The sequence below is a fragment of the Suillus paluster genome (assembly GCF_016628075.1).
Source record: "Suillus paluster strain FC165 chromosome Unknown EDB91scaffold_18, whole genome shotgun sequence".
Lineage (NCBI taxonomy): Eukaryota > Fungi > Basidiomycota > Agaricomycetes > Boletales > Suillaceae > Suillus > Suillus paluster.
The window spans coordinates 327,430-354,625 of NW_024537578.1; the positions used below are offsets into that span (position 1 = coordinate 327,430).

At 45.3% G+C, this 27,196-nt stretch overlaps 8 protein-coding genes across 8 annotated transcripts; 5 read left to right on the forward strand and 3 right to left on the reverse strand.

Moving 5' to 3' along the window:
* Positions 1–1,676: 1,676 nt before the first annotated feature.
* On the forward strand, positions 1,677–5,201 carry EDB91DRAFT_1236671 (uncharacterized protein; the record flags this gene model as incomplete). The annotated part of the gene is made up of 11 exons (XM_041321492.1): positions 1,677–1,988; positions 2,320–2,691; positions 2,790–2,932; positions 2,982–3,104; positions 3,205–3,348; positions 3,404–3,563; positions 3,608–3,797; positions 3,876–4,028; positions 4,053–4,135; positions 4,202–4,813; positions 4,947–5,201. The coding sequence occupies 11 exons, from the start codon at positions 1,677–1,679 to the stop codon at positions 5,199–5,201; spliced, it is 2,547 nt and encodes an 848-aa protein (XP_041178542.1).
* Positions 5,202–6,478: 1,277 nt separating this feature from the next.
* EDB91DRAFT_1247157 (uncharacterized protein) lies at positions 6,479–6,786 on the forward strand (the record flags this gene model as incomplete). The annotated part of the gene is made up of 2 exons (XM_041322777.1): positions 6,479–6,534; positions 6,585–6,786. The coding sequence occupies 2 exons, from the start codon at positions 6,479–6,481 to the stop codon at positions 6,784–6,786; spliced, it is 258 nt and encodes an 85-aa protein (XP_041178543.1).
* A 1,003-nt stretch (positions 6,787–7,789) lies between these two features.
* On the reverse strand, positions 7,790–12,149 carry EDB91DRAFT_1274269 (uncharacterized protein; the record flags this gene model as incomplete). The annotated part of the gene is made up of 18 exons (XM_041324629.1): positions 7,790–8,227; positions 8,308–8,709; positions 8,790–8,857; positions 8,916–9,293; positions 9,383–9,428; positions 9,479–9,603; positions 9,689–9,707; positions 9,774–9,896; positions 9,932–10,022; positions 10,117–10,155; positions 10,202–10,528; positions 10,578–10,604; positions 10,659–11,215; positions 11,268–11,336; positions 11,357–11,410; positions 11,632–11,842; positions 11,888–11,913; positions 12,125–12,149. The coding sequence occupies 18 exons, from the start codon at positions 12,147–12,149 to the stop codon at positions 7,896–7,898; spliced, it is 2,919 nt and encodes a 972-aa protein (XP_041178544.1). The 3' UTR covers positions 7,790–7,895.
* A 610-nt stretch (positions 12,150–12,759) lies between these two features.
* Positions 12,760–15,437, reverse strand: EDB91DRAFT_1081047 (uncharacterized protein; the record flags this gene model as incomplete). The annotated part of the gene is made up of 8 exons (XM_041315330.1): positions 12,760–12,891; positions 12,941–12,974; positions 13,045–13,256; positions 13,305–13,625; positions 13,675–14,043; positions 14,089–14,412; positions 14,468–14,771; positions 14,848–15,437. 8 exons carry the CDS (start codon positions 15,435–15,437, stop codon positions 12,760–12,762), a joined length of 2,286 nt encoding a protein of 761 aa, XP_041178545.1.
* A 166-nt stretch (positions 15,438–15,603) lies between these two features.
* On the forward strand, positions 15,604–16,601 carry EDB91DRAFT_1247159 (uncharacterized protein; the record flags this gene model as incomplete). The annotated part of the gene is made up of 3 exons (XM_041322778.1): positions 15,604–15,976; positions 16,216–16,310; positions 16,365–16,601. 3 exons carry the CDS (start codon positions 15,604–15,606, stop codon positions 16,599–16,601), a joined length of 705 nt encoding a protein of 234 aa, XP_041178546.1.
* Positions 16,602–17,711: 1,110 nt separating this feature from the next.
* Positions 17,712–18,574, reverse strand: EDB91DRAFT_1081049 (uncharacterized protein; the record flags this gene model as incomplete). The annotated part of the gene is made up of 2 exons (XM_041315331.1): positions 17,712–18,227; positions 18,278–18,574. The coding sequence occupies 2 exons, from the start codon at positions 18,572–18,574 to the stop codon at positions 17,712–17,714; spliced, it is 813 nt and encodes a 270-aa protein (XP_041178547.1).
* A 1,241-nt stretch (positions 18,575–19,815) lies between these two features.
* Positions 19,816–23,449, forward strand: EDB91DRAFT_1236667 (uncharacterized protein; the record flags this gene model as incomplete). The annotated part of the gene is made up of 12 exons (XM_041321491.1): positions 19,816–20,187; positions 20,252–20,407; positions 20,528–20,713; positions 20,776–20,972; positions 21,022–21,223; positions 21,277–21,426; positions 21,641–21,820; positions 21,872–22,084; positions 22,150–22,327; positions 22,370–22,473; positions 22,855–22,859; positions 23,032–23,449. The coding sequence occupies 12 exons, from the start codon at positions 19,816–19,818 to the stop codon at positions 23,447–23,449; spliced, it is 2,361 nt and encodes a 786-aa protein (XP_041178548.1).
* Positions 23,450–24,453: 1,004 nt separating this feature from the next.
* Positions 24,454–26,384, forward strand: EDB91DRAFT_1081052 (uncharacterized protein; the record flags this gene model as incomplete). The annotated part of the gene is made up of 8 exons (XM_041315332.1): positions 24,454–24,485; positions 24,537–24,597; positions 24,651–24,848; positions 24,920–25,279; positions 25,301–25,396; positions 25,462–25,596; positions 25,645–25,770; positions 25,824–26,384. The coding sequence occupies 8 exons, from the start codon at positions 24,454–24,456 to the stop codon at positions 26,382–26,384; spliced, it is 1,569 nt and encodes a 522-aa protein (XP_041178549.1).
* Between the last annotated feature and the right edge of the window lie 812 nt (positions 26,385–27,196).

Here is a 27,196-nt window from a genome sequence, read left to right on the forward strand (position 1 = left end):
AGGATGCGATGAAGACTTGCTACTGTGACTCGGAAGAACGACTCGGAAGAACATAGATGTACTTCTCATAATACACCTTTCGGTATCTCTTAGCAGCTTCTTGGCGTTCTTTCTTGGACTTGTGCAGTTTTTGCCGACCCATGGTAGGAGTGTTAAAGAGATGTTGAATGTTGAGACTGAAAGAGAGAAAGACTAGTAGTACAAATGATGCGTGACATCTGAGTCGCTAAGTTACCTAATTCGAGTTTGAATGCCAGTGAAAGCCTGTTCACTGTATGCATTGCAAGACTCAAGAATACATGCTCAGCAACATTTTTTCATGCAACATACTAATATAAACAACTGTGTTAATGAAATAAACGAAGTCCGATGCAGGACAAGGCCAGCATTCCATGGTGATAGACATGTTGTATGTTTTTTCCTGCATAGTACTTTCTTAGGAGATTTATTTATCAATACCGCGTTCAACTACTGGCCTTCACTCGTATGTTCGATCAAAATAACCAATTCAGTATTGCCGTGACTCGGATGATACACACTATGAACAACTACTATGGTATATACAGTATATCATGCCCCCAAGTACTGACAATTATTGTGTTTGATGGCTGCATGGATCCGTGCAATGCCTACTTTGACTGACGGACAGTGGCTATGGATAGCACCACTGACCCCCGTGACTTGGGGGGAAGTGTCTTCCCTGTTGGTTCATTGTTAAGTGCGTAAGATCGAGCAAAAAAAAGGCCTACCAAGTGGACAAAACTCCAACGTGTTTGCCTTTAATCACACAGTAGAAGGGCCCTTCAGCAGACAGATGTGGAATCTCGTATTGGAACCCTTTATGCGAAACTGATCTGGGTGGAAGCCCAACTAAGTCTGCATTGTTGGAGAGCGAGAGGTTCGTGATGGCTGCAGCAATACTGCCAATAGCGGGTGCCAGAGTGGTGGGGGAGAGCACTGGAGTGGTGGAGGAGAGTGCTGGAGTGGTGGAGGAGAGCGCTGGAGTGGTGGAGGAGAGCGCTGGAGTGGTGGTAAAGTATGGAGTAGCCTCAGCTCCTTCATCAGCATCGTCTTCAACATCACAATCGGCTGTGTGATCTCTCTGTCCAGGGTGAACGGCTGCTGACGAAATGGTCTGGCCACCATCTGCAATTGCTTGGATGGCCATAACAAGTGCATTATTGGCAGTGACAGAACTCATGTTAAGATTCATGAGTGCTGTCACAAGAGCATCTGTAGAGAGTCAGTGCACATTTAAAACAAAAACAATCATAAACTTACCGACTGCGCAACTAGAAGACACCAAGCTCGAGTTGTTTGATGTCATCTAGTAAAGTAATGTTCGTGTTAGGGTTGAAGTGGAGTGATGGGAGAAAGACACTTACCGTCTGGCAGCTTATTTATGGTAGTACCCTGGAGGCTCGCGACTGATTCTGGGTGGGAGAGGAAGGTGATAGATTCATTGCCTGCAATGTAATAGTCACGGTGTAGGCAAGTGTAATACTGTGAGTCTCAGGAAGGCTTGGTGGATGCGTCTAAATTCAACAGATACAAACAAACACTTCTTTGATTCACCACTGCAAGATCCTTGGATGTCGGTTGATACAATTGATAAGGGGGGTCTCAAATTTATTGGCTGTGATGAATTCATTCGTTTTTTACTGTCTGTGTTGACAATGGGCAAGAAAAAACAGAAGTTAGTGCATCATACCGCTGAGCAGCTTGCGGATACACCTTCGGCCAACATCCACACGGCCTCCATGTACACATTCCAATCTGGCAAGCCCTTAGTATGCATGGAGTCTCTGGTTGGTGCCCATCTTGCTCCCACAAATCTTCCCCCTATGACTCTTCTCCGTAATGAGGATCCACCACCAGCCCATAACCCATGGCAGATATACGAAGCTGGCTCTTTCCTCGACTATATGCCGATTCCTGGTGAGTCTAACATCGAGACTGAGACTTCGAAGAGGAAACGCACAGCTGGGGTAAGTTTTTTTCAACATTCTCAACATTTTGCTTATCCTGTACCTACCAGGATCACCCCCTTGCAGCATGGGAGCTGGAATGCCCCACATTTTTGGACAAAATGATTCGCCTGGAAGGCTGTGGAGACTACACTGAGGATTCTCTCTGTCGATACTGTCAAGAACATGCTCTGACCATCTGATGCCAAGATTGCTTCTTACTGTAACTCTACTGCCCTTCGTGTACTGTAGAATGGCACCGATGTCTGCCGTTACATCGTCTTCAGGTAATGTAATTCCCAAGATCTATACTTATAGGATCCGCTGACATCCGGTATTTACTATGATGCAGCGCTGGAATGGTAACTACTTCGAACAAATCACCCTCAAGTCATTGGGGTTACGCATTCAGCTGGGCCACCGTATTGGAGACATGTGCTGCAACCCTCACTGTGCATTCAACGACGACTTCATAATAATCAATTCGACTGGAATACATGAAGTGGGACTGGATTTCTGTGCTTGTGGGACCATGCAAACCCACGTTAAGCAACTGCTACACTCTCGACTCTTTCCGGCAACCATCACTGACCCCAAAACTGCAGCTACTTTTGGTGTGCTCGAACAGTATCACTTACTGTCTTTTGAGTCTAAAGCATCCGCGTTTGAGTTCTATCAAGCCCTCTCACGCTTATCCAACAATACGGGCATGGATCCGCCAAAGGTATTTCATTTACTTATTGCAAAGGACTATGATAACAAGAACTATAGGACCATTATCCTACCTTCTTGTGAGTAGTGCATGAATGGCGAATCCTCAAGTTGCTCAAACATTTTGCTCAGGGACACTGTCCAGATGGCATCGTGACAACAGAGCCCAGACAGTGCACAGTGCTCTGCCCTGCCTGTCCGCACCCCGGAAAAAACCTGCTGGAGAACTGGGAGAACACCTTGCTTGATAAGCGGTAAGTTCCATATCGGTTCAAAATTCTTTACCTTCTAATCCAAACACAGATGGCTGTATGCTTTATTTGTTGGCATTGATGCCAACTTCCGTCTGAAGCAGAAGTTGATATTGAGTGATATCATTGATCCTGGAGTTAGTAAGGGATGGTCGTATTTTGTGGAGGAGAAGGCGTACAAATCATATCTAGAAGATAATAAAGACTGAAACCAGGAGGTAAGTCTCTTTTTTGGTCAATGATTGTAGCAAACAACTCAGTCACCAATAGTGCAGTACATGCGCCAGTCACAACACCGTGAATATGGCCGATACGAAGAAGTCTAGAGGCCTCGCCGCTACAGGTGTTGGGACGGTGGATTGTGCCAGGCACAATATGAAACTTCGCAATGCAGTTGGTGACTTACAGAAGGGCGAGAAGTATGTATTCCCCATCGTTTATTTCGTCACACTACCGCCTAACAACACTGCACAGGTATGTTAATATGGACTACCTATTTTTTTTGGCAATGAAACACCACAACGTCATTGTTCTCAACATATCATACAATATCGCGTGTCAATGGTCCAAGCATCTGTGGTCACGGATGTCAAAGCTTCCTTCTGCATTTCATCTGGATTACAACAACAAATGGGTCAACTTTTTATTCCAAAATTTCATCTACCGGCCCACATTGAGCCATGCCAGATCAATTTTTCTTTTAATTTCTCTCAACATGTTGGTCATACTGATGGCGAAGCTCCGGAACGCGGGTGGGCTAATATTAACCCGATCGCATCAAGCACCAAGGAGATGGGCCCAGGCTCTCGGCGTGATACGTTCGATGACCATTTTGGTGATTGGAATTGGAAGTGTGTCGTCCAGCTTGGTAAGCATTGTTGGCATTTTGTTCTTTTCTACTAATCATAATGCAATCACTCAGGACGACTCACTGCTTGAAAATTAGCAAACACTGTGGAGCAAAAAGCCAATCATCAGCGCAAGCTTTTGGAACTTGAAAGCTGCCTGCAAACACAAGATATTTCCGAATGGAGGATTGACATAGAAGCTTGGGAACTGGATCGCATGCAGCCAAATCCATTCAAGGTCCGAGTAGCACGTATGTTTTTTTGTTTGTTTCAAGTTGGTACAAATATCTCTCTTCATGCGGATGTTCCCCCCTCGGTCTTAATCAGTTCCGCAATTGACTTGGAAGATCAACAGTATGTCAACCAGCTCGTGCATTCATGAGTAATGAACTAATGAGCACACAGATGACATTTATCTCATGAGCTTGCAGCACTCAGCACCCATGCAACTGACCACCAACTCACTAAGGTCCAGCAACATGCCAATGTGTTATGCAGGAAAATTGATGTTTGGCAGGATATTCAATTGCTATATATGCCATTTGTGTCTCACCTACGCGCCAATGAAGATTGTCCACGCTCCCCTACGGATGCAACACCCAGTGTCAAAGCTATTGATCTATGGCTACCATCTGGAGTCGGCCCAGACACACAGTGTTCTACTCAGCTTCATCGTTTCGAATGGATGTTACACTACGCCCAAGCAAACAATGCATTAAAAGACATTCGAAACCTTTTGTGTCTCCGCTCACACCTATACAAATTCAAGGATAACAACATCATTGGCCAAGCAGCTAATACCCGTGCAAGAAGTACCATCAATAAGACCAATGTCAAAGTCAGCATGGCCGCCGAGCGTTATGAAGTTGCGAGGGCGGCTCTCACTACTCTGGCACAAATTCTTGATGAAGGCCCGGCCTGGAAAGATATATTCAAGCCTCTCAATCACAACAGGGACCTGAAATCGTTGAAGGACATGTGGGAAAAGGAGACGGAGGGGACAAGACACCTGTTGTGGATCTGGAAGACACCGGGGGTGGCGGAGGATGCCAGTGTTGGCCTACATGATGGTAAGGCCTAATATTTTCAATTTGCTTGCACTGACATGCTTATGGTTAGCCCTTTGTATTGAATGGTGCAAGGCACGCGCGCACACAATGTGATGGGAGGAGGAGGTTGACTTGCTGAAGGAAGAACAACGGCAAGTCATTGCATTCCTGGACTGGCAGGCAGGCTGGTGGTGGTGTCAAAGACAAGGCTGCGATTCAGAACACTTGGATGACTGCTTGAGGGAAGGTTTGAAGGCCTATGCGGAACGCCAGGCATCGCTGCGCAGGGCTTTATCGGCTCATTTTCAGGCATTGTGGACGATGCCTACCCTCCCAGCAGCAACAAGCATCAATACAGCAATGTTCGCTGTTTGATTTTTGAGATACATGCTTGTACAGTAGTCATGTTTTATTTACTATGATGCATTTTGGCCCACTATTCACAGTGTGGTATGGGCGTTGGTCACCATGGGAGGCAACCATCATGCATTGTGCATGATATCATGCAAGGCAGCGGCTGTCGTGCATGGCAAGACGCAATGCAAGACTGCGGCTGTCATGTATGGTGCTATGATTGTCATGCATGGGGCTAACACTGCGGGTATCATGCAAGGCAGTGGCTGTCATGCATGGGCAAGGGACAGTATAGCCTGATGTATACCATGCATGAATGAGAGACTAGGATAGCAGTACAAAATGCATGACGTCTGTACTCTAGTAACAGTACTATCATGCATGACTACCCCACCATCAGGTGCATATGCTAAGGTCACCACTTGGCGAGAGAATCTCAATGCCATGGATCAGAAAATCCATGACCTCCAACGATCTAACGTGAAGTTGGAAAAGGACATCATGTGGTGGGAAGAGCAACATGAGCAAGACCTCAAGGATAATGGTAGGGATGTAGATACCTTCTGCTCTCAGTTGGAGAAGGCACATAAGCATCGAAAGCATCGCAAGGTGGTGGATGCTTGGCGAAAGCACATCTTTCAGCAGATGAAGGGAAAAAGTTGGGAGGAGCGTCGGCATTTGAATGAGCTACACAAAGAGGGACCTCCACCTGGCTGGGAGCCTTCTGAATAGTTTTTTGTGTTAGAGTTGTTCCTATAATATGACTTGATTTCTGATTGAATGGGAGTGATGTATCAAATGGGTGATGTGACATTTGTCTAATTCTCCTGTGTCCTGTGTCCTATTTTCTCACAACTAAACAAAAGTATATAGTATTTTGATTGTACCTTTACTTTTGTCAAAATCCTGAATACTGCTCAAAAATGTAATTTATTTCAAAATTTTCAAAATTCTGCTATGATTATCAATTATCAATAATTAAGTTCCTGAAGTGCTCCACTTGCTTCCTGTGCCGAAGGCACAACGGGTGTGGACTCATAGCTGTAAATAGGACAGTTCTTGCACAGGATCACCTAATTGACACGTGTTTCATTGTCTTTGAGATGGTTCATTGTGGGGTGCGAAAGGTAAGTGATTGATACTGTGAGGTTCTTTGTCTGCTGTGTTGCTTCATGCATTTCATTTTTCTTTCCTTCGTCGGGTCTTCGAGCTGGGTGCTCCTATCCTGATTGTTGTTTTGCAATGCTTGGCACGATGCCCCCATTTCCTTGTCAAAGGATCTTTCTTGCTCCGTCATCATGACCACTGAGTCCGAAACCTTTGATAGCAAGTCCGTTGCTAATGCACCTCCCTCGTACGACAACTTTCTACGTCCGCATTGACAGCAGATTTCATCCAATGCAGAACACCATTCGTAGTATTCTCCTTTCTATCATCCAAGCGGGAATGTAACACTGTTCTACCTCATATCCGTGATCTTGTCTCTGCTCCTGGTGATACCTCTTCCTCTGTGGCCTCAACTGCCAATGCCTGCGCCACTGCTCTCGCAGCTGCACAGTTCTTCGACCTCCTGCAAACGCTTAATATCAAGATTGGGCAGTTGTGAGTGATCGGCGAGAAACCTTGTCGGCCCTTTCTGGATTGATTTCCGAATTTTTGTCTGCTTGTTCTTCCGAGTTGTGCCTTGCATGTATGGAAACCAGCAACCATGTATTTTTTACGCAGCTGAATTTGGGAAGTATTGATGGTAAGTGCCGACTTGGTGAGTACATTTATTGATGTATGACACATTTATCAGTCAAGGATGAGTCTTTGAAACGCTTTTTGGGCTGCCCGCCAGATGAGGTTCAGGTGGGTGAAGGCGGGTAAACTGGATCACAACCAGTTCATTGCTTCTTTCTGCATCAGGATGTTCCAGAAATGTTTGTGCATTACACAGCAAGTAAACTGAATATGCTGCATGAGGCGTGTGGTCCATGTCTCTTGGGTTTTCCTCATTTCGATGTGATGACGCCAATCCCTGCAGGACGTCTATGGCACCTTCGCTTTTATCTGGGTCCTGAGTGGCAATGGTGCGTCATGTTTGGTCTTTCCTCACCTAGCTTTCCAGTGTGTCTAAAAACAGTACTTCTGGTAGAGGCTCATGGAGGGAAAGGGAGTTCAGACTGTGAAACTCCACGTTAAGGTTTGAAATTGATATGTCCGGAATTCCTAGAGACACTTGTGCCAGATGTGTAGGTTTAAATCCGCACCAACTCATTTGAAATCAAGGTACTGATAGATGTACGATTCTATCTGCTGCCCTGTTGGCTACACAGTCCTGGTTGTAATACAAGATACAGTGATGTAGTTGGCAAGCCTTACACCAACTATTCGTGGCTGTTGAAGGATTGGGTGGCGTATGACGAACAAGTCTTTTGCTTCCTCAGCTCGATCCATGCTACATGTGGATGTGTTTGGAGTGGTTATTGTACCAACCAACATATTTTGTGACTCTTCTCCTTCACTGAATTGAATTGACTGTTGTTGTAGCGATCTGTGCACAGACTGCGATGGCACCCTATATGCAAGGCTGGAGATAACACTCCGTAATTCATAGCAATATTAATGGACATTGTTATTTCACCATTTGCTGATGTGAGGGACATTACAAGTTAGCGTTCATCTACACCATACACGAGAATCAGAATGACAGCCTGCCAATTTACAAACCAATCAAACCGAGACGGACTCCAAGGGAAGCTGTGCTTTTCCCGTCGATCCAGCTAGACTATGCACGAGTAGATCAACCTGCGTGATAAGTGCATCAAGGTGGCGATCCTGCTCAGCAAAGCGAGATTCCACCATTGCAGCCAGCTTGTCGACTCGTAAGGAAAGCGAACTTGTCTCGTCTGAGTCATTGGGAGGTTCATCTGATGCTCCACCTGCGTCTTCAACCATGTCTTTAATCTTGACCAGCCAGTGTTTGTGAGGGTGGTGTGCTGTGACCACATTGAATACATCGCGGAATGCACAATCACCACATAAGGCAATGGTGGTCTGGATTTCTGTAATGGTTATCAAGCTTCGTGCTCCTTTAGAGGAATAGAAATCTGACCTCTGCAGGTAAGGCATACATAAAAAATACCCCTGAGCTTAACGCCACATTCAGCGCAAATATAACCATTCCCATTCACAACAGAGGTTTCAGCTATCCCCCCGAATGCCACTCCCGAGTGTCCGCTTAACTCTTCATCATCTCCCAGCAAATTTAGAGAGGTGGAAGACACATCTGCTAGAGCTTGAGTGGTATCTGTTGAAGGGGGACGTTCTGGTCCTTCTAATGGTGTTTGGGGTTCATCTTCCTGCACATCCAATAATCCTTCTGACGGTGCCACAGCTGGCACACAAGCAGATAAGAAATTCCTAGCATAGTGTCGACCTCGCTTGTAGCAAACATCCGGTATAGACATGCGGAAAACGAGCATGTTGTGTGTTGCCTTGTGTTCGGATGGGTATTCGTAATTTGAAACCGGCAGAGATTCGCATTCTACACACACATCATAGTCATCTTCTATATGCAAGAAGGTCAGTCATCTCACGTAGGAGGATTGTCTCCATCACACTCACTGCACTCATAATCTATACAACAGTGAAGGACGTCACCGACAAAGTGATGGCATGTGTTGCACATAGACCTGAATACCGGAAAAGTAGATGGTTGAAGAATAATGATATATAGACAGCTGGACTCACTCGAACAGTCGCCTGCGCATGTGGAGTTCGGCTAATGAATTCCAGCTCTTGATGTCTGTGGGCGGTTGCTCTTGGGATAGGATATCAAACCTTTCTTTGTCTTTTAACGATAGGTAAGGTGGGATATAGAAATGCCAGAGGTTCCGTGTATTGTGGAGCTCATTCATGCACCGCAAATAGATATATTCTTCCCTCGTGTCTTGAGGCTGCTGACCAGGATAAAATGCAATGAAGTGCAGTCTTTCTAACAGATTATTGTCCTTTGTAAGACTGAAGGGACCAAACTTCAGTGCTGTCATATCGATCTCCAGCTCAGTCTCGTCAAACCCGAAATTGTGGGTTTGCCAGTATTCGGTGTCTTCTGTGATCTGTCCTGGACTGTACCAAAAATTGTACTGTTGCAGACAGCGTCAGACCCGCGAATCAGTATAATCCTGCTGTCTCCATGCACCAATCCATACACATACCAAGTGAATCTCACTTTTGGATCATTTCCCTGCTGACGGAATGATTCTGCGATTGTGGAAGGGAATGGCTCATCACGTTACAGCTTGGAAGCGTACCTGCCAATTGCTCCACACGCAGAGACACCCCCTCCAGGATATTTTCTATCATTTGAGTTGCAGACTCAAGTTCTCTCTCAGCAAGAATTACTGTGCTGGCAAGTTTCATGATCTGTAAATGCCTCCTGGTGACTAGGTAAAGCAAAGGTAGCAAAAACTTAACAAGCACTCAAGTGAGCATCCAGCACAAGCACTGAGTAAATAACTCACATTTTCAATGTGACCAGATCTGAAGAGTTTGATAGAATCCATGGAGTCAATTTCATACTTCACAATGTTAAGCTTATCCACTAACATTTGCTCCTGAGCCGTGCAACGCCGAGCAACCAATCACGTGAGATCCAAGTCCGAGTTCTCTGTTCCAAGCTCTGTAAGAGAACAGACAAGACATTTGATACCTGTCTACCATGTAAATGCCCTGCAAAAAGGTGAGCAGGGTGACAAGGGACAAACCATGAATAGCATATGAATACAAGTATCTGGCAATACACCTCCAATTTTCTGGAAGCACATCTGCTTGCACATAAATCATGCTGTCCAAGATCTGTTCAATTCGCGTGTGTTAATATTGGCTATCCACTCTCCACCCTTCGCTCATGTGAATAATGCAGGCTCGACGTGACAATAGTGATCCTCACCTGCAGCCCAGTACGCAAGTGCTTGCGGCAGACTCCAGCCTGAAGGTATCACAGAAGTAAAGGCATTCACTTCCCTTATGCTGACCAAACTGTTTGCATTGCCATTGAAGCCTTCTGATAAACTTGGAACATAGAAAATGCTCAAGTATTTCAAGCACCACTTGTCTGCAGGGTCAACTGCAGGAAGCTCGTGGTATGCAGGATCTACTGCTGGAATCTCGTGATCTTCTCCTTCTGAATCCGAGGTGACAGAGACAGTAGGTGTTGGGGATGGAAATTGCACCATCAAAGATGAAGCATCCGATGTCACTTGTGGGCGTAGAGCATCATGACGGCGGTGGGAGAAACGATTCACGTAATAGTCATAGAGTTCCGCGATGAAGTATAGCACCTTGACATTTGTTGTCCATTTCTTGGTGATGATAAGTATGCGTTTTGTTCATTACTGCACAGAAACATACCATTTCTCTCCAGATATATTGGAGGTGCTGGTGAAATAAACCAAGTTAGCAATGCATGTGGTTGAGTTTGCTGATCCTTACTGGATCCTTGACCTGTTGGAATCTGTTGTTGAAGGCCCATATGATGCGCACTTCAGAATCCATTATAGCATCTTTGATGTCAGATGTCTGCCTGTCAAGCTTGAACATGAAGAGCGTGCAGTTCTCGTTGAGCAAGATGTGTAAATCAGCATACAGTTCATAAAGTAGCAAGGCATCAAGGCAGGACTTCTCAATGACCAATCTGCTCGCCGAAGTGGTCTTGGAAGCAGGCTTGTTGACATCTTTGGAGGAAGGCTCAGGATATGCTGTATTCTGTGGATGTGCTTCCTGATGCTCGGCAATTTTCAGTAGCTCTACCATTATTTCTTGGCTTCCATAACACTTCTCCTTTCTACCGCGCATTTGCACTTCTTTCTCGAATCTTGCTTTGTGTTCGCTTGGCCGCTGGATCAGTTTCTCCAGCTTATTGATTGCAATGTCAACTCTCAAGGTCGTTCTGATATTCAAGGCGAGCTGGAGGTCCTGGGTACGCTGGGAAAAGCTGCTGCAAAGTTTCAGAAACTTGCTCGCCCAGTGAGATGATCTGAAGAATTTCACTGGGAGGGAGGTTCTCAATATGAAACATCTAGCATTCCGAGGGAAACAAACAAATGAATTTTGACTTGTAGTATTTGTCAATGGCATTTCCACAATCCTCAATATCTTTCTTGATGCCGTCTGTGACACGTTGCAGTCACCCCCAAATTTCACTGTGAGGTCCCACAATGGCAGGGTCTCTAGTGTCCTTAAGTCTACCAACGAATTGAATCAACAAAAGCCATTTGAGATTGGCATCAACCACAAACTGGAGAAGCATGGTCATCATATCAGATGCCTGAGCGATCATCAATCCAACTCTACGATCATTTTCCCTTCGTGTTAGCTCAAGATTGACGACAGCCTTGAAAGCGAGTATGGCCACTGCAAGTTATCTGTTGGCCGAGGTGGAAACATCGACAAGTGAGATACACACCACCAACAAACGGGTGGACCTGTTGCAGAACATCTAGGGCATCCATCAACTTCTTTGCCTCTCCAAGAAAGTCGGTCGCATTCTTCTTTGAGATGTCCACAACCATCGCGTCAGATGCCGAGTCTAAGGCTGTAGCATTCTGGTTATAGAAATTGTGCGCCAATCCAGTGTCGTGAATGGTCTGGGCAATGACATCCTCTAGACAAGGAGTCTGAATGTTACACTAAGTAACTGGGATGGAGTGAAGATGACGAACCTGCCCAGTCACATTTGTCGAGCTTTCTAGTTGACATCGAGTGTAAATTTATAGCATGATCCAATGCCTTCTGCGGTCGTTCAATCGTAATGTCGGGTATGACTTGTTCTTTGTGATTCATGGATGCTTGTGCAGCAGGGGAAGAAGCAAAGAGCTGATAAGAATGTCAGAAAGAGACAAGTATATAAGTAAATTTGACCAAGTGCTAGCGCTTGCGCCTCGTAATTTCAAACTCACCTTCCGTCAGGTTCGTCACAACCATCTCAAATTTCAATAGACATGTGCGGACCAAAGGAGATTAAATGTCCCCACCCCACAGAATGTGGATTAGGCGTGGTTGGCGTGTTGGAACCTGTCACAGTGTGCTGGTTGGGGCAAGGAGACAATGGATGGTTGAGAGGAAGAAAAATAGGTGACAGGAGAATCGAGGGGTGACATCTGAGGCTTCAATGGCAGTCGTCTTGCTCGTTTTGTGGGTGTTTCAAGACAGCATGTATTTGAAAAAACCATGTTGCTGTGTGAGCCGCTAAGTTAGCTCCGCATAACTTGAACGACTCGGTTAGAAGAGACTTGAACACGCAAACGCAGAAGCTCTCAATGAAAACGTGCAGTGCGGGAGTGCGGAACTTCTTGACGAAACCACGGCATCAGGAAAACCACCGGTTCCTTTTCTAACTTAATTTGTCACTTAATGACATGAAAAGTACCATTAAGTCATTTGAGTGAAAAAGTGTGAACCACTTAATTAAGCCCACTCCATCTCTGAATTTTCGCTTATTTCACACTTATTTCACTTAAAAAAGCAGAAAAAGCGGCACAAGCCTTTCATAAAAAAGGGGGCATACACGAGAAAGCATAAAATTAAGGAGACTCTAATATAAAAAGTCGAGAGCTAGCTGGGGGTACAGGAAAAACGGCGGACATGTGGGGGTAAAAACAGCAGCGAAAATGATGATATGACAGTGGGATTCCACTGGCGGTGGTGTAGTAGAAGAGACAACATCCTACAACGATGAATGTCAGTTGGATGAAACTGGAATGACAAGTACTTACAAAGCATAGTGTGCTCGTTGTCATTAAGCGAGTCCTGGGGTGATTCGATGGCATCATTTAAGGCAGTACAAGCACGCGCCATCTGTACCGTGGTCTCTACGTACCCAGCAGGCTTGCTCGAGATAGATTTGATGAAAGATGTGGTGACTTTGGCCCAGTGAGCCGCTGAAAACAAAAACGGGGCATTGGTCATCCTCCTGGTGACCTTGTTGAGGACTTTGGGTAGTTTAATGACGAGTTTACCTCTGGCACTGGACACCAATATATCCTTGACTTTCAAATTTTTGTTTGCAAACATTCCCAGGGCTCGCTCAATCTAAAACAAAAATAAGTGCAAATTAAATTATTCTAAAATCAAACTTACTGCTGCGGCACAAAGGGCAATAATGCCCGACATCCTGATGGCCCTTGTTGCAAGTGCGTGTGTGTCGAGGTCAGGAACGTCAACATACCCACTGATGGTGTTAAGATGCGCTGTACCCAACAGCTGTAATACAAAAGGAGAACGGTATGTTGTGAGGGGACTTGGCTGGTCAGGGTCCTCGAATAGGAATGCATAGTCTGCAAGAAGGTAGGTGGCAAGTTGAACTGAATCGCAGTCAGAGTTTCGGGACAAAAAGTCCACAATAATGACCAGGCCTGTCGAGCTGAAGTTGCTGTGCCATTCAGAAATTCGCTGCGCAGTCTAATTACGAGTACAGTCAGTAAAGCTCGATATAAAATAGGGAACTTACGAGGGAATGAATCACACCACCATGAACAATAGTGATATGGAGCTCCTTGTATACTGCATTAAAAATTAGCTGTGCGTGAAGGAGAAGAACATCATCTGGGATAGTCCAGAGGTCTTCGTAACTTCTGGCCCATAACATGATGGTAGGAAGATATTTCTTTGCCCAGCGTTGATCTACCTGCAACGTGGCAGGTAAATCAACGTTACAATATGTGCTACGAGGTTTCATGTTCTCTGGCCCAGTGTCCACATTGAGCTGGCATTTGATGGCAGGAGTGCTGTGGGCATGTGCAGCAGATGCCCCAACTTTGATTTTTTTGGGAGCAGGTGGTTTGCTGTCAGGGACAGAAGTCACAACCGATACTGATGTCTGTACGAGTGTCAGAGTGAGTGCGATTATATTCAGTGTCCTTACTGAAAATGTTGTGTGCGGATCTTTCTCCTTCTTCACTACCACTGGAGGCTCGGGCTCGGGCTCAAATGTGTCTTCAAAATCAGGGCCTTCGATATCCATGGACCAGTCAGACACCATAGACTCCTCGTCGTCATTGAAGACGTCATCCACGCTAGCTTTTCGCTTGAGGGTCCCACAATTTTCGATCTGCATGAATGGAGCCTGAGGCCCCTGCGAGGCCCATTCCTGTTCTGTGAATGAAGTCACAGAATCATCATCTGGCTCATATGCTACCGGAGCATTAGGCTCATCGAAGTCCACGTTATCATCGAATATCGAGGCCACCTGCGAAGCAAATAATTAATGCGTGTGGATACCAATGATCAAAGTGGCAGATCACCTTTGATTTCCCCTTGCCTTGTGCAATAGTGGCCTTGCGCTCCAACGTATCATCAATGTCATCTGCAAAGTCGCCAATGAGAGCTTCTGCAACAGGAGCCACAGGCTTGTGAATTGGGACCTGTGCATCTGAAGTTGCTGCAGTGGAGGCAGTGCCTTGTGAGAAAATTGATGTTGGAGGTGCTTGAGTTGGAAATGAGGTGCTGGATGTGTGGGACATGGGTTCTGATTTTCCGGGCTTAATGCCTGAAATCCAATTGGTCACCAGGCCACCTAATGTGAATTTCTGAGTGGTAGCATTGAAACTGGAAGTGAGATTGAGGAAATACAATGTTGATTCAGTGAGGAGTAACATTGGATGGTGGGGGAAGGAAGCCTTACAGTGCTGGCGTATCTTTCCCATCAGATACACGTGCCACGTTATTGGCGTTATCACCTTCCAATTTCGATGATGGTTCGTTGATCTTCTTTTGCATGTTACTGATAGCATCCTTTATCAGCGCCTTTCCGCCTTTCTTTGTTACCTTCCTCTTTTTTGCTCCTGTGGTTCCATCCTCCATGTTCTTGGCAGCCTCCATGGTCTTGACCGCCTCCACAGTCTCAACAGCCTCCACGATCTCGACAGCCTTCTGGAGGTCATTTGCCTCATCAGCCTCCATCATGTTGTCAGTATGATCATCACCACTCCTTACTACAGGTTTAGTCGCCTTACGAGCCCTTGGCTTGGGCCGAATGGGGATCACCTTTTTGTTGAGTAATTCTTCCTGCACTTTCTCCATCTCATTTTGCATACCAGCCAAGCGCTCCAGCCCTTTTTGGACCTGTGCTTCCTGCGCTTCCTTGAGGGCAAGGTCGTTGGCGGCCTTTTGCACCTTGGTACACCTCTTGTTCTTTGCGTCAAGCACTATCTGGCCAGGCCGAGCGGTTGCATTTGATGGACGGGTGCGACGGGGAGTGTTTTGGGTAGACATGACTGAGGAGATGAGTTTACGACTTGGGAAGTAAGAGGAAGGGCAAAACTTTTGCTGGAGAGAGAAAGGCGGGTTGGAAGTTGGAAAAACTCGTAAGCTCCCAAACAAGTATGTACACACACACTAATCAGACTTTGTTACACAGTATGTTGAACTTAGTTTCATCATGCATTTTTGGCCAGCTCTTCAACTTGGCTACCATCCGCTGCCCAAGGCTGCTTGCAGGGACCACAGCGCCCTTCAGATTCCATGTGGGTACTTGAAATGTGAACACTACTTCAAGACTCAGGCAGGGCGCAAAAAGCACTGGAATGCTTCGCGCCCAACATTCATATCAGCTCCTACCACCAGCATCTCATATACTGCTACAGTCGAAGACGAGCCCGAAGAACCACACAACAACTTCCTTGCAGGACATGATGACTTCTCCACACGCTTATTTGACGCGGGTCAGGCTCTTGATGAGCCTGATAATCTGGACACGCAGTTTGTGGGGCCGGGTGATAGATTATATCGCAACTATCACCTGAAACTAAATGGTACATTTCTTGGTCCTTTTCCAGCTAGTTAGAATTAACACTGGTATTTACACAAGCTCGTCCTTGTGATGTGACAGGTCAATTGGGTGATGTCAAATGGCAATCTTTCAGGGTCCAGTACATGGGGGAGAAGCCAGAAAACAATATACCACCGTGGATGGGTCAATCTCACAATGTTTGGTATCGAGACCCCCATGAGGTTGTTTGAAACATGTTGGCAAACCCTGACTATGCCACAGAGATGGACTACCAGCCCTACCGTGAGTTCTCGACTGACAACGATGAATGCCAATGGCAGGACTTCATGTCTGGCGACTGGGCCTGGAACCAAGCGGTATGTTCTCTTTTCTTGTTTCATGTCACTATACATGCTAATGATCTTTGGTAGGATATTATTTCCAAAGATCCAGATACAACTGGCTCAACCTTTGTTCCGGTTATACTCGGAAGCAACAAGACAACAGTTTCAGTGGCAACTGGCGCCAACGATTACTATCCGCTATATGTATCAATCGGGAATGTTCGTAATAATGTCCGGTGTGCACATCGTGACGCTGTTGCTATCATTGGCTTCCTAGCTATGCTAAAAAGTAATCTTCATCCTACTACTATTGTTCTGTGCTAACTACAGTTGAGCAGCTACGAAGGAGCATGCCACTTGCCCAAAATATCGGAAATATCGCCGGCAACTCTTTCATTCGTCTATCTTGAAGATTCTTGAGAACCTAAGACCCTTTCTTGCTTTTTTTGGTGGTCTGGACTTGTGAGCTTAAGTGTGTCTTAATGCGCTTTTGCAAAAGTCAATTAAGTGGGAAAAGCAGTGTTTTCAGTTGGATTTATTACATATTAAGCATAAAAAGTAACATAAGCAGGAAAAAGGAACCGGTGGTTTTCCTGATGCAGAAACTCTTGACAAAAACACGCCAGCTCTGGATTAACGAAAACGCACAAGCTGCGGAACACACAAATAACAAATGTGCAGATATAATGCTATAATTCATATGTCCACATCATCACACAGAAAAATTGGCAAGGGGGGAGCTCGCCACAGGCGAGACCAGAAGATTCCAAGGGTTCGCAGGGGTTCATCTCCCAATGCCGAAAAACAATCCCAGGGAGGAAGCAACTTGACTTACTGGTCACGAGGTTGTCCAGCACTACTGAGGTATGTACCTGCTGTGTACGGAGTTACTCCTATCATTTAGTGCGAATGGGTTTTAAATTTGATTAAATGGGTAAGAATGATCTTCCCCCAGTTGAAGGGGAGTTCCGTCACCTGCTCCTGGCAGTATTATGGATAACCATAGCTAACTGGAGCCATGTGGTTATACTTCCTTGTCATGGACCCTTGAGGATATCCTTCATTATCCATTATCTATTACCTTGCTCCTGCTGCTCTGTACCCGTTGTCCCGCTTATATAATAGTTGATATTCCTGATCTCGAATCTGATCTCCTATGAGATCTGAACAATATACACAGCCACATTTTTCGCATTTTTAAAACTCAGCTATTCTTCTCACAAGGGGTTGGCATTGCTGACTAACACCTTGCTTGTTCCGAGTTGATCCAATTTTTACCCTTTGTTGGGAGACCCTCAGGGGGCGAAAAAGATAACAAGGCAGAGCTGGTCCACATCGGCTATGTTTTGAACTTGGCAGATGTAATAAATTGTCATTGTGGCACGTATTTACTGAATCAGACACAGTAGCTAATGTTTTCTTTGGTGATTCAAGTCATTCCTTTTCTTTACCGTTCTGCTCGTCTCTGCTTTCTTCAGTATGCATCTTTTTTGTGGGTGGGAGATCTGCAGGCGGGGGAGAGTGGTGCATCCAGATAGGACCTGTACATGGATCTGTTCTGTATATATTTTCTCTCTGCTTTCCGGAGTCCAGGATCAGAATTTGTTTGATATTGGCGCGGAATGAATCGTGAGGCAGGGTAGATTTTGGAATGTAAGTATGATGAAGAGTGAAGTGCACTTCAACGAGTGTGTTGTGTAGCATTTTGTTGACATTCGCCGGTTCAACGAACATGTCATTGCTGTCATAGACGCAGAGTGGTATTGCCTTGTAATTGGCTTTGATACCTTCCAAGTCATTGACATACTCTTCTTTGATAGGCCAATGAGCTGTTTCAGCGTCCATCTTACTCATTAGAGTAACTGTGGAAGATCCTTCCTGCGGATTTTCCAGATCCTCTAGATAAACAGCACATTTTGTGGATGTTGGAGAATCTGGTACAGGAAATTCCTGGTCCAAGATAAGTAAATTGCTTTGCCGTATTGTGTTTTGATGCTTACTCTTTTTTCGAATACATTCTTAGCAAACCTGATTGTGTTTTCATTCAGCATGTCTTTGCAATATTGCGTTTTCGCTCCAGCATTTTGGATGTTGCTGAGTAGCGAATACATTCTCATGAAATCTTCATCAAAATCATTGGCACCGTGCAGTCTTTCTCCGATAAATTGGTACTTAGCTTTGTCCAGAGTACCATATTGAGGATCTTGATAGCTTCCACTCGGTGTGCATTGCAGTCTGAAATCTGAAACATGCACAATGGCAATCAAAACATAGGGGTCGTTCGTGAGTTTATCCATGTAGATGTGACCTGTACCACCTGGACGCTATTCTGCACATTGTGCAATCTGAGCTGAAATAGCATAGTTGGGGTTTTGTTTCATAGTATGGTGATATGTTGTGCTGTTGAAGACCATGATGATAGTAGTTGGTAGTAATGTCATTCAGTATAGGAGAATATCGGTCACAGTCCTGTAATTTTTGTGATTGTAACAACTAAGCATGATGTATTATCTAGTTGTGTGGTGTATGTTTATCACAATGCGTTGTTTAGAACTTTTTCATTCACAACCATCATGTCTCACAATACTTGCAATCTGCCAGGTACTTTTTTGATAGGTGATGTACTTTGTTAATTATAATCTATGAGACTGATTTCGCTGTTGATTCAGTTTTTAGACAATCACGCGGGTCTTTTGTCGGAAAAAGTTAAGTGACCTTTACAATGCTGCCGGCTTATAAATCAGGTCACATGCATTATGAGGTATCTTACAAGTCCCTTTTGAGGCCAGCGGAAGAATACATAAGAACTTATCAGATGTTGTCACACATTGTGACGAATCTTATCATGTGACCTTACAAGGCGGAATCAATGAGGATTGACCCATCAACTCAACGCCTTCTCTTAAGCTCTTTTGTACACTGACGTGTATATATCTTTCTAAATATTGTATTGTGGCCATGGCCCCAAACCATTCAAGTCATGGTAAATATAATTATAACTCAAAAACACTAACAAGCGACTCTCAGTGCAGGAATATGTATAAGTCCCAAGGCATCAAGCGACATCAATCAACTTGCAAGATGCACGATGCAGAGGGACAAGAGGCCTTTGCTCTGGAGTTCAAGAGAGATCGGCGATCAGCTCTAGGTGGGTCCTTAAGTCCATCCATTGCTCAATATTTACTCTCACTCATGTTATTTGATTCTGATCGATTTTAAACAGCACACCATAAGAAAACTCAACGAACAGCAGCCTTAGCAGCAGCGGCTGGTCCATCATGCATTGTCGTGGATGACTCGTTAGCCGCAAACCTTGAATCGCAAGCTGACATGGGGCAAGGTACACTATTTTACTCAATTTTGATGGTAGAATGTTCACTCTGATGCTTCCAACACCTACAGCTGGTCTGGACAACCACATGGAATTTGATGCCGGAAACGAGGGTGTTCAGAGCCCAGGTATGTGTTTCATTCTTCGTTTCTGAGATGCAACCAATTGACAACTATCTATGCAACGATAGTCTTATCCAATGCTAGCATGACCAGTAATACTGGTCCTGAAAACATCCCACCCCAGCCTGCAGTGCACATTGGACACCCTCATGAGTTCAAAACCAAATTCCATCCCCGTTCTTGCCGTGAGACTCTACTCCAAACATTCGAAGAGTTTGGTGTTGCTTCGGAGGCGCTTAAAGCACCTCCTGCAGATGAAAAGCCTTGGCATCCGTTCCGCTCACGGGGAGACTTTGAGTTCTCTGAAATCGCACTTGAAGCTGCCCTTAATCAGGGCCAGGTCAACAAGCTCCTCAGTCTTATCATGCGCATAGCGCAGGGCGACACCCATATCACACTGAAAAATGAGGCCGATCTCCGTATGGCATTAGATAATGCTGCAGCCGAGTTGACACCGGTATGTTCTCTTTTCTTTTGTATCACGCTATGCTGCTCTGACTGCCTAGATTGTTGTTTATTAGTTTACCAAACATGACATCAAGGTGCCCTACAAGAAGGAGCAGCGAGTATTTGGGGTATATGCGAGACCGATATGGGACTGGGCCCTTGATCTCTTGGATAACCCGCTCCTTGCACCGCATTTCATATGGGACGCGAACATGGCTACAAGCATAACGGTACCAATTTTGAGCGGTTCTTTAGTGAACCATGGACAGCTGATCGTTGGTGGGACATTCAAGTAGGTTACTGTGTTTAATGTCTGTGTATATGTGCAATGATTGTGTCCATGTAATCAGTCTCGTCTCCCGGCTGATCTAAATGCTGCCCCACTTTGTTTTATATTGTATGCAGATAAGACCAAGCTGTCCACACATGGCACTGTTAAAGGATATCCCGTCATGGTTCATTGTGCGAATTTACCTGTTGATATTCGAAATGGCGAGGGCATTGGTGGTGGTCGAGTAGTTGGTTGGCTTCCGATCGTGAGTCTGCGCTGTTCAATGATGTCTAACCTAATATAACGACAACTCTGTTGATATTGCAGATTGAAGAAAAAGCGTCCGAACATGGAAAACCGGGATTCATCAACTTTAAGTGTGTCGTATGGCACGAAGCCTTCGTCAAAATTCTCCTCAACCTTGAGCAATATTCAAAGACCGGTTATTTGTATATGTGCTACGACAAAATCATGCGCTGGCTATTCCCAGTAATACTAATACTCTCAGCAGATTACAAAGAACAGTGAGTGCCCTGACATATTTGTTGTGACAGTTTTCAATGATATTCACAGATGCATGATGTCTCTTATTTGCAGTGTGCAATGCAAGTGCCCGTGCCCCGTGTGCCTCATACCAGTCAACGAGCTTTCTGACCTGTCCAAAACATTTGCAATCAGGACTGCGAAAGACGCGCAGGATGCACTCGCTGTGTATAAACGCAGCAAAACTCAAGGCAAGGAACTTTTGAAATCACTAGGATTACGCGCAGTTGAGGTAAGCAAACAATATTTTCTACTTATCTTCTAATACTAACACATCACATTTAGAACGTCCTCTGGCTTGTCAACCACTCCGATCCCCATGATGCACTGAGCCTTGATCAATTGCACGCAGTGCATGCCGGTCTTGGAGGAAAATGTCTACTAGACGAGTTGAAGACCATCCTAAGCAATCTCGGACATGAAGGGATGGAATTGGTCGAGAAACAGTTGAGTCCTTTTTTCATTTTCATATTCTAAATCGCTCAGTATCTCTTGCTTTCAGAGTCGCTGAATTTCCTTGATGGCGCGATCTCAATCATTTTGCTACCGTCATTCACATCACTTTCACTGATGACAACAAGAAGCATGATTTAGTCTTGGTAAGTACCAACAACCTATCATCATATTTGCTTGACTAATCATCGTACAGCAAGCATTTTATGTGGCACTCAATGCTTTAGACCGCAGAAGTTGTCTGGAAGGCTATCGCCTTCTACATGTCATTTGCAGCTATCTCGAGTTGGACAGCCTGGTCAGGCTTAATGTCCATACAGAGCGGACAATTGCAATGATTGAGAATGAGCTCCTTGTATTTGGTGCCGCACTGAAGGTAATTTACTTGCTACTGATTAAGACATCATCGTTGACGCAGTATTTTTAGGACTATGTTGATTATGTTACCGATACGTCCTCCATGGAAGGCCTCAAACAAGACTGGAACTTTCCAAAGGTGCACCTTTGGAAACACGCGCCACGGGATATCCGAATGAAAGGTGTTGCACGCAACTACAGCACGCGCCCTAACAAAAAACTCCATGGCCCTCTGAAATCCACCTATCTCCTTCGATCAAACGGAAAAGATATCGCCAAGCAGGTATTACGCACTCGTTTTTGTTTATGATATCGACTTAATACTGATATATATTAATCATACTACAGGTACTTCGTGTTGATCATCACAAGTTTGCAGCCTTACTTTTGCAAGGACGTTTGGGCACGCTCGACGAACAGCGTCGCCTTGAGGCGTTAGGTGACTCTGCGCTTGATGAGGAGGACAACGACCATACTATCACCTTTGATGGGCATGTGAAGCTTGGATCCCCTCAATGTCATGTCAGTATTCAAGAAATCGAGAATGTGCGGGGCCCCAAAGATTGAGCATTTCAAGGTTCCCACAAAAAATTTGGCGACTTCATCAACACATCATTGCCAACTTATGGATACAAGCTAATGAGATGGATTGTTATCCCAGTTGATTTCCAGGTAAGTTTGTTGATTCTTTGTCAGCTTCTATGTTGACTTGTATTTCATTCAGATACATGAACTGTCACGAATTCCTAATATGAACCATTTTTCATTTCTCGGTTTTCCTTCGGCTACTTCCAGTACCCAAGCCGGTCACGTGACTCCTCATCATAGGTCACCCGTTGCTTCTCCAATTGGTTCCCCTACTCCACGGGCTAGAACAATCTCGCTTCCCAAAGAAGAACCGGTCGGAACTTGGGTTTCTGTTTAGTTGCCGTCTTACTCATTCGCTTACATATCATGAGTCATCTTTAGTCATCCGCAGTATCGTACGACTCTTTTCTTATTGGCTGATTTCTTTAGGACTCTGATTCAATGTTATGTATAAGAGTAGGCTAGATAGCGTAAGTAATCCTTAGACTTAACCTCTTCGTTTCTACTGTTGTAGTGACTTAGACGTTCACGCTCAATCTATCCTGTTGCTCATCATCATCTCTGACCGAGTCCTAGTGGTTGTGTACTCACCTTCAACATTATTGTTGGACGTCGGTCATAACATGAACATCATTATCTCAGGATCAATCATGAGAATTCTGCTGACTGGAAGCAGTCGACTGACCATCTCCGGTCTAATCCCTCATTTCATGGGCACCCACACTTCGACTGCGCACTTATACAACTTACTGCAGAAAGGGCGGTCTTTGTTCGGCTTATACTGATGTTCAAATGCGAACTTCCAGATATTGGGGCCTTTCAGTTTGCCCTTGTTCAACCATATACCACTGGTGTCGTCGGTGGTTCTCACAGGATTGACCAAGACCTGAGACTTACTCGTGTCAAAGCTGTCCCCAGGGCAGATTCAATCATCATCCTGCTCAAGTCCTTCATTCAAGGCGCTTTGTTGTTTCCCGATCCTGCACACCAAGGCAAGTTTCTTGTCGTCAACCATGTTGATAGTGACATGGTCCTTTGTATGAAGTCATGGGTGCATTGATAAGTGTAAGTTTGACCTGAACGCTAGTGCTTCTATTGTTCTAACTCCACCTTCTTGCCAGCAACAACAACAACAACAGCAACAGCAATGGTGGCGGCGCCCAGCTCCCTCTCTCCCACTTCAATCTCCTCCAACCTCACCCACACCCGCAACCAAAGCAGCAGCAGCAGCAGCAACAGCAACAGCAACATCGGCAGTGTGTTGCTCCCTCTCTCCCACACTCTCCTTTAACCTCACCACCAACCACAGCAGCAGCAACAGCAACGGCGGCGGCATGCTTCTCTCTCTTTCCTACTCTCCTTCAACTTCACCCCCAACCGCAACTGCAACTGCAACTGTAACTGCAGCAGCAGCAGCGGTGCACTACTCCCTCTCTCCCTCCCTCTCCTCTAACCTCACCCCCAACCACAGCAGCAGCAACAGCAACAGCAACAGCAGTAGCAGCAGCAGCAGCAACAACAACAACAGCAGCAGCAGCAGTGCACTACTCCCTCTCTCCCTCCCTCTCCTCTAACCTCACCCCAACCACAGCAGCAACAGCAACAGCGGCAGCAGCAGCAACAACAACAACAGCGTGGATGCACTACTCCCTCTCTCCCTCCCTCTCCACTAACCTCACCCTCAACCGCAGCAGCAGCAACAGCCACAGCAGCGGTGTGTTATGACTCCTCTCGCTCACTCGCTCACTCACTCACTCACTTTGACTCAGACAGATTCAGAACTTGCCTGACCCTGGACCCTGGACCCAAGGCATGTTTACCACCTGTCGCTCAGCAACACTCAGCAGATTTGTGGTGTCAATTGTAGGTCAGTCACTTAGTCTTAATGATTCTTTCATGACTCATAATGTCGACGCTTGTGCACTGCATCTTCCACAATGCTCATCAGTGGTCCGTCTTGGACCTTTTTGAGTCCACTTTATGAAACTCTGCAAAGCGCACTAGGCGATTTTCGGACAGGTCATGCATGGAATGCTGATTCTTTATGCATCATTGTCGGCCAATATGTTCTTGGTATCATGCTCGTGTCAAAGGACGTAGGTATCGTTTGATTGCCGCTCGCCATGAATCACTCATCACACCAATAGACGTCAGCAGCAGCACAGCCAAGATAGCAGTTTCCTTATAACTTGGAGCATTGGCATGCAGGTTTGTTCCAACTCTTTTGTACCACCAACAGTCTTTACTAATAGTTTTGATAGCTCATCTGTCTTCATTTGGGAGACATGCGCAGCCGAGCCGACATAACTTCTGATGGTTTGGAAGGTGAGAACTTTGAAGCTGACATTGACGCTGTTGACGACGCTGAATTGTCTGATGACGAAGACTCGAGCAGCAATGAGCTTTCAACCTTGAGGACAATCCTGTCCGTCCCTCCACTGGACGTGCCCATGCATGAGGTTCGCAAGGCAAGTACATTCATCTTGCCATGATTCTCCTTCTCGCTCTAATGTATTTTCGATGTATGTAGGCTCTTGAGACCGTGCAGCAAGCATACAACTCCCTGCATGTTGAGTTTAAAGGTCTTAGGAAGGACTACCTTACCCTCTCGGCGACTGTCCCTGCCTGCAGCCGAAACCGCACACTCAAGAAGACATCCATGCTCGACGCGAAAATCACTGCCGAAGGGAAGAAGTACACGTTGTTCTACCATTTCTGGGTCATTCCCGGCGTCTTCCTGACAACACCTCAGCCTGACATTGACCCTTGTAGTCCTACACACTGGGCATCTCCCAAGGCTAAGCTCAATGGATCTATGGCAGAGTTGTACAAGTGTGTGTCCAAGGACTTACACGGCTCCATGGAGAAATACACGGCGTTTGATTCTCTGGTATGTGCTTTTGACTGGTAGACTGTCCTACAACTAACCTACATGATACTTCTCAGTTTCGCGCTGCAGTTAGCACTGAGCGGTCAAACATTGTGCATGCTATCAAGAGCTGCACTGGTATCATTTTCGCATCACTCAAGCTCGACCCTACCCTCTTCTCATCTCAAACGGATGCCTGAAAGCGAGACAACCCTGGCCTCCTTCGTCTGCTGAAGAAAAACGGTGAGGGAGAGTACATTTGGCTAGCACCCATTCTGTTCGCAAGACCAGATGCCATGGTGGCTGACGAGTTTCTCAAGAATCCGGTGCTAGTACAAGTAAGTACAATTGTAATACGAAAGATGGTGCACTGACATTCATTTCAGATCGTTCACGTTGAGATGTATGGGAAGAAAATACTCTCCGGCAAGACTAAGGGTCAGAAGGCTAGGGGACAGCATTGCAATGTGCAATGCGTCACTGAAGGTTTGATCACGGGCGCCACTATTATGGTGAGCGCATTGTCTTACATTGATGTTCCGTGATTGATGACCTGATTTCAAAGGCACATTTTTTGTTGACGCACAATCCTGAGTTCACAGTGACTGGTGTGGAAACGAAGATCAACTATCAAGTGGACTACAATTTTTACTTGGAGCGCTTGTTCAAGCGCACTCCATGGGCCCGCAGCGTCATCGACTACTTCAACAAGGAGGTATTTGACGTCACCAGTTCAAGTCTTGCACCAGCTCCCGATTCTCCTTCCATCACTGCTCAGACCCGAACTTGGGAAGACGACCTCTTGGACAAACTTGATGCTCCTTCTCAAGTTGCTTCCATGCTCACACACCTCCCTGCTACCTCGGCAGTCATCGACGTCGTCTCCAATTACCACGCTTCCATTTCGGTCAACCAAGGTCAATCTGCATCTGCAACTGTGCAGGTGCAGCTGGGCATCAATCTGTTGACGCTAGACAACACTGTTGAGCCAACTGTGTCGGTAACTCGCATGTCAACTAACACACCAGAGCCCGAAGTTGAGGCCACAAAGCGTGTTACTCATCACGGCGGCGGCAGCAAGGCGTCGGTTGCTAAACCTAGAGGAAGAGGGAGGGCCAAACGCTAATGTGATGTTCTCGCTGATATTAATACTTTGTACTGTTACTTTTTGTCCTTGCACTGAGCATTTTCAATGTCATCTGAATTCATATGTCTTACAGTTGCCTTATAAGGCGCTCAAATACACGATATAGCGAAGTACGTTTCAATGTATTCAGAGGCCTAATAATGTAGCAGTAACTATGCCGGTGAGCACTATGAATTATAATACCAAATAATACTAATGACGAGTGTTTGAATCCCTCAAGGTGCAATTAAAATAACGGACTAGCATTAGATAGTAGTAATAGATAATAGCAATACTAGATAGTAATAGATAAGATAGTAATACATACTAGATAATAACAGTAGTAGATAGATAATGTAATAGATAATAGCATTAGATAATAACAATAGATAATGGTAATAGATAATAGTAGCGTGGTCCTTGGAAACTTATTTTTATCTTCTATTATTGTCCCCACCCTTTTAAGACCTTGTAACGCTTACATGATCTTCCCTACGACAGACTCTATTTTAAGACAGCTTACAACGTGAGAACCATAGCCTTTTAAAGCACCATTTAAGATTATCTCCATCATTTCAAAGCCTTACAGTACAGTGTGTGAAAATCGGTCCTTAAAATGTATTATGAGACCTTACAATGGTCCCTAGAAATTTCCGACATTACATCTCTGCGCTGTTCGAAACTGCACCTGCATTTCTGCTACTGTGCAAGTACAGTCTGCTATCAATATATCAGAAGTTGCATGGTGAGTTAATGACCATGCACTGTTTTTATGTGAGTTATTTTACTGTGCAGTAGCATTTGCATTTCAC